Here is a 6,568-nt window from a genome sequence, read left to right on the forward strand (position 1 = left end):
TGCATGTGCAAGCATGAGGACCTGAGTTCAAATCCCCAGCACCCATGTATATTCTGTGCGTGAGTGGTGGCCCATCTACAATCCCAGTTCTTGGGAAGTGAAGACAGTGGGATTGCTGAGGCAGGTTGGCTAGCCAGAGTAGCTGAACCAGTGGGCTCTGGGTACAGTGAGGAACCCTGCCACATTATAAAAGGTGGAGAGTGCTTGAGGAAGGGATTTATTGTCAACCACTGGCCTCCATAGGCACACATGCATGCATGGACATGTGCACACACACACAGAGGTGCACACACACACAGAGGTACAAACACACACACACACACACACACACACACCAACAACAACAAACAGGGTTGGGAACCCCCAGCCTAATCCCCCAGATAGACTATAACTATGGAGTGGGTGGCATTTTAAGGCCTTGGAAAACCCCCTAAAGGTGTTAGCAATCTGAGATGCACCATCCATCCACACTAAGCCCTCCCACTGATGACCTTTTGGCAACCCACTCGGATTACAACATTAGGCCCTGGTCATCCCAGCCCTGCCCTGCCATGTACTTCTCTCTCCAGATAACCATGATTTTCCACTTCCTCTTCCTGCCATGTGTTACTGCATCAAGACCCAGATTGACAGTGGGCTCACCTCTCAGAATTGCTAAACAGCAAGGACTTGGGTGGACACTAGAAAATGCAATAATGGCGGGGTGGTGGTGGTGGTGGTGGCGGGGGGGAGATGGCTCAGTGGGTAAACACTTGCTGCCAAGCACGAGGATCTGAGTTCTTCCCCCAGAACCTAGATAGAACCAGTCCCACAAGATTATCCTCTGATCTCCACATGTATGTTATGGCACACAGACTCCCTACCCCCAACAAATGCATGCATCAATTAATCTATAATTTTTTTTTAAAAGCTGGGTTTTAGCAATGTGACCTTATAAGCCCAGCGCTGAAGCAGACAGAGACAGTGATCCCTGAAGTTCATTGGCCAACCAGTCTAGCCAAATCAATGACCTCCAGGGTCTATGAGAGATCCTGTCTCAAAAACTAAAAACTAAGGTGGGCTGAGGCTGGAGAGATGGTTCACTTGTGAAGAATGCCTTCTGCTTTTGCAGGGTCTAGTTCAGTTCCCAGTCTCCAAGTTGGACAGTTCACAACCGCCTATAACTCCACCTCCAGGCAATCAGGCACCGTCTTCTGGTTTCTGATGGTACCTATACTTGCATGTCCAAGTATTTAAAATAAAATTAAATCTAAATAAATAAACAAACGTGAAGAGAAATAAGGGAAAGGTATTGAACATCAACCTCTCTGGCTTCCATACCCACGTGCACTTCCTCGAATGTACTCACATGTTTATGTGCATACATGGTATACACATACGTCATATGAGATACATTGACAAAAAGGTAACAAAAGAGATTGTAGGCACTCTAGCTACTGCCCTGTCCATTGATCTCTTGTAGTATACCCAACAAACTATTTTTTCCTATCCAAAAAAAGAAAAAAAGAAAAAGAAAGGGTTTTTGTTGTTATTGTTGTTTCGAGACAGGGTTTCTCTGTGTAGCCTTGGCTGTCCTGGACTCACTTTGTAGACCAGGCTGGCCTCGAACTCACAGCAATCCTCCTGCCTCTGTCTCCCAAGTGCTGGGATTAAAGGCATGCGCCACCACCTCCCAGCCATGAAAAATAAAAGTTTTAAGACATTCCTGCAAGTTACTCTTAGACACACACACACACACACAGAAACACACACACAGAAACACACACAGAGATAACTAAATTGATAACCAAGTAAATTATAATAATTTTTTTAAGCCTAGGCTGGAGAAATGGCTCTTCCAGAGGACCTAAGTTCAGTGCTAAGTTCTAGCACTCGTATCAGAAGTGCTGGGATTAAAGGCATGTGCCACCACTGCCTGGCATGTTTAAAGTTCTTAAATGGACACTGGCTTGGGTATTTTATCAGGTCCCAGGGTCCTGTTTAGATACCTACCCCTGTGTCTTCTCACCATTTTTCCTCCCATTCTCTTCTGAAAACAAGCTGCCATCTCAGGGAGCCTGTTTTTATTCCTCTAAGTGATGGATAGATGAATGGGAAGGCAGAGTCAAGGGTGGATGGGTGGACAGGTAGATCGATGGATGACTGGATGGGTAGATGGATGGATAGATGGGTGGACAGACAGATCGATGGATGACTGGATGGATAGATGGATGGACAGGTAGAGCAATGGATGATGGATGGAGAGATGGATGGATGGTTGGATGGATGGATGGTAGATATATGTTCTGATAGACCAATGGAAGAATGGATGGACAGGTAGATCGATGGATGACTGGATGGATGGAAGGAAGGCAGATAGGGAAGACTCTTCCTATTTGTGCATCTACAAAAACTGAAGCTCAGAAAACCAAGTTATTTACCCAGGATCCCACACGATAAGCAACGGAGCCAAGTCATCCAAAACATTTGCCCTTGGCCTTGGCCTAGGCAGGATGACAGCCTTCTCCCAGCTCTTTCTTGCTGGACTCCCCCTTAAATAATCCCTGACTCAGCTGGACAAGAAATTGGCAATAACTTCTGCCTTTTTGGACCACAGAATACTCATGATTTTCGAGGAAGTCTGTGGGGGAGAGGGAGGGGGGAACAGCAGTGTTTGCATCTCTTGAACTGTCCATATAAAGGCCAGTGGGAAGGAAGTTGGGGTGTCCTTCAGAAAACATCCTCATAGCTTTAGGCCCTTTTTCCTGCACCCCAGCTTTGAGCTCTGAGCAGTGCCGGATCTCCAGGACATGGCAGGACCCGCCACAGTTATCGCCAGCCTTCTTCTGGTAGCCTGCACGTGCTGCGTCTTCCTCACAGGTGAGAATATGGACCCAGCCTGGGGCTGCTGGTAGCAAAAGCTCCTGAAGGCAAGGCGGGTTTGGCATACTGGAAGGTAAAGGAACCGAGAAGCCTGGGGTTGGGGAAGGCCCTAGGGCTCTGACCTCCTGGGGTATAACAGGCTCTGTGAGTGCGGCTAAGAAAGCCTATGGCAGGCTGGGTGCTGATTCTGCTCTTCTCTCTCTCTCTCCTTTTAGACTCTGTGACCATTCCTTCTTCTTGCTGCATGTCCTTTGTTGTCAAGAAAATTCCACAAAACCGAGTGGTTAGCTACCAGTTGGCCAGCGGCAGCATCTGTCCCAAGGCAGGGGTGATGTGAGTATCTAACCCAAGAACTTCCAGGGTCCCTGGGGAAGTTCAGCCCTTGGGCATCTCTGAAGATGGCACTAGACCTCTCTGGACTTCAGATTTCTCACCCATAAGACTAGTGAGAAGCAAGGCAGTGAGGTAGACCAGTTGGTAGAGTGCTTGCTTAGAATATATGAAGCCCTGGATTCCATCTCCAACATCATGTGACAACCAGGACATGATGGTATAGACTATCATTCCAATACTCAGGAGGCTGAGAATATCCACCAAGCACCAAATGGAAGCTAGACATTGTTCATGGAAGGAAATACAGGATATGATATTAGCCTAACTAATCTTCTCAACAATTCCATGAGACAGTGCTGGAAAGCTTGCTTGGAATCCCCCGGCAAGGGGCTGGGGTGTGACTCAGTGGTAGAGCACCTGCCTAGAATCCTCCAGTGAGGGGCTGGGGGTGTGGCTCAGTGGTAGAGCACTTGCCTAGAATCCCCCAGTGAGGGGCTGGGGTGTGACTCAGTGGTAGAGCACCTGCCTAGAATCCCCCAGTGAGGGGCTGGGGTTGTGGCTCAGTGGTAGAGCACCTGCCTGGAATCCCCCAGTGAGGGGTTGGGGTGTGGCTCAGTGGTAGAGCACTTGCCTAGAATCCCCCAGTGAGGGGCTGGGGTGTGGCTCAGTGGTAGAGCAGCTGCCTAGAATCCCCCAGTGAGGGGCTGGGGTGTGGCTCAGTGGTAGAGCCCCTGCCTAGAATCCCCCAGTGAGGGGCTGGGGTGTGGCTCAGTGGTAGAGCACCTGCCTAGAATCCCCCAGTGAGGGGCTAGGATGTGGAAAAGTACAGTACTTTTCTAACATGCACAAAGCCCTGGGTTTCATCCTCAGCATGGCAAACCCAAAAGCAATCATAGAGAGCACATAGGACTTCTCCCATTTTACTGAAGGCAGTTGAGGCTCAGTAAGACCAGTAGCTCAAGGTCATGTGACCAACCAGGCCTCAAGATTGCACACAGCTTCACAGCCACCTTTAACTTGAGGTAACAGGCATGAAGTCGTGTCTTGAGCAAGGGTGCATAGGAAATGACATGCTAATGTTCCCCCCAGCTGGCATCAGTTCCAGCCTGTCCTGGAACTAGCTCTGTAGACCAGGCTGGCCTTGAACTTACAGAGATCCACTTGCCTCTGCCTCCTGAGTGCTGGAATCAATGGCATGCGCCACCACCTCCTGGCCATGCCTAGATTTCTTTTAAAAATGGGTTGAGGATTGAGCTTGGATTCCCACAGTTGCAAGGCAGACATTTTAGCCACTGAACTGTTTGCTCTGCTCAGTTTCCCCATTATAGATAGAGACCAAATCTCTTCCATCACATCCAGCATTATAATTCAAAGGCACAACCTCCTCTGCCTCACAAGGAGGCCATAGAAAGAGTGTGGCATCTCCACACCCCGCTGCCCTTCTGTCCCTCGGAATGCACAGGGGCGAACAGCTGAGACTCCTGGTTCCCCACTCTCACTTCCTCATGAAGGGAAAGTTAGTCCCAGGACCTTGCCAGGCCTCAAACTAAAACCCCTGTTGCTCTTCCCTGCAGCTTCATCACCAAGAAGGGCTATAAACTCTGTGGTGACCCCAAGTTGCCATGGGTTCAGAAGTACATACGAAACCTGGATGCCAAGAGAAACCGGACTTCTGCAGGTGCCAGGGCACTGGGTACCAGGTTTTCCATCCAGAGTCGCCGTGGCAACAACACAGAGGTTTAGGCCCTTCTCCTCCGTCCCTGAACTTGGACATGGGTATTGATGCCTGGCCAGGCTTCTTTGGATTCGGCACACCAGCTGGAATGGGGCCTGAGTTCATTTTCCTATTCTTAGCATTCCTTTTAGGGAGTGTGTTTATTCTGTGAGAATCCAGGGGACCTCCAAGCATGCCAGAGTTCTGGTGTTTCCTGTGTTGAGTGAGAAGGTTCCAGAAAGATGGCATCAGCCATACTGTGTTCTCCTCTTGTGTGGCTCGAAGGCTTCATCAGAGTCCGGGAGCATAAGACCGGAGTACATGCAGGTGTACCTTGCTTGCAGGTGTACCTTGCTTGCAGGTGTACCTTGCTTGCAGGTGTACCTACCTTGCTTGCAGGTGTACTTTGCTTGCTGTTGGCTTCCATGAGGTCCTTGTCCTGTGGTGGGGCCTGAGGCTTGTTTGTCTGTCCACATGTGGGTGAAGATCTATCAACAGTAGTAACTTCCAAGCATGTTGGGTGGGTGGGTGGGTGGGGGTATTCCAGGAAGGTCCCACATCCAGAACTTTGAACAAATAAAAAACTCAGTTGAAATGGAAGACTCAATGGCAGTGTTTTTAAACTCATCAGCCTTTGTAAAGAAGGGGATGGAGGGGCCTGGGGTTGTGGCTTAGTTGGTCGTGTGCTTGGCTAGCAGGCACAGGTCATACAGTATCAACCACAGCAATGCAAAATGGTGGTGCATGGTGGTGCATGGTGGTGCATGGTGGTGCATGGTGGTGCATGGTGGTCCATGGTGGTGCATGGTGGTCCATGGTGGTGCATGGTGGTCCATGGTGGTGCATGGTGGTGCATGGTGTGCATGGTGGTACATGGTGGTGCATGGTGGTCCATGGTGGTGCATGGTGGTCCATGGTGGTGCATGGTAGTCCATGGCGGTCCATGGTAGTGCACGCCTGTGATCCTAGCACTCAGGAGATACAGGCAAGAAGATGAGAAGTTCAAGGTTAGCCAGACATGGTGGCCCATACCTTTAATCCCAGCCCTCAGGAGGCAGAGAAAGGAGGAACTCTGTGAGTTTGAGGCCAGCCTGGTCTACATGGCAAGCTCCAGGACAGCCAGGGCTACATAGAGAAACCTTCTCTCAAACCTCCTTGCCTGAAAAAAAAAAAAGACTACAAGGCTATATAGCTACATAGGAAATTTGAGGCCAGCCTGGCTATATGAGACTGTCAAGAAGGGAAAGGCATCTTTAGCTACATAGCTAGTTCAAGGCCAGCCTGGGATACATAGGACTTTGTCATGGAGGAATAAAGGAAGGAAGAAAGAATGGAAGGAAAGATAGAGGGAGGAAATAGGGGAGAAGGGACAAGAAGGGGAGAGGCATACACATATAAATTCAGCAGTTACAAGGCTGAAACAAGAGGATCATGAGTTCAAGACTAGCCTGGGCTACGTAGCAAGACATTACCTAAAATAATGATGATGATGATGATGATGATGATAATTCTAACTTTAAAAGGGATCTAGAGGCCAAGATGGAGGGCCCAGCCAACAGAGTTTAATTCCTTTGTGAGCATCTAATTTCAAGGTGTTCCTCTTGGTGACATGGCTTGCTCCTTGCAGCTTTGAGGGACAAGAAGTTTATATGCTTTTAG

The 6,568-nt window shown here is 49.1% G+C and overlaps 1 protein-coding gene across 2 annotated transcripts in view; it reads left to right on the forward strand.

The window, feature by feature from the left end:
- The window catches only part of LOC311587627 (C-C motif chemokine 24-like), a 16,466-nt gene extending 11,232 nt beyond the window's left edge, over positions 1 to 5,234 (forward strand). For both annotated transcript variants that reach the window (XM_084764682.1, XM_084764683.1), the window contains exons 2-4: positions 2,756 to 2,859; positions 3,078 to 3,195; positions 4,770 to 5,234. In XM_084764682.1, the coding sequence (XP_084620808.1) occupies positions 2,790 to 2,859; positions 3,078 to 3,195; positions 4,770 to 4,938 (357 nt within the window). In that variant the 5' untranslated portion in view covers positions 2,756 to 2,789 and the 3' untranslated portion in view covers positions 4,939 to 5,234. The remainder of the gene's footprint in view (positions 1 to 2,755; positions 2,860 to 3,077; positions 3,196 to 4,769) is intronic.
- Positions 5,235 to 6,568: the final 1,334 nt, after the last annotated feature.

This window comes from Acomys minous (assembly GCF_964271855.1).
Source record: "Acomys minous genome assembly, chromosome: 16".
Taxonomy (NCBI): Eukaryota; Metazoa; Chordata; class Mammalia; order Rodentia; family Muridae; genus Acomys; species Acomys minous.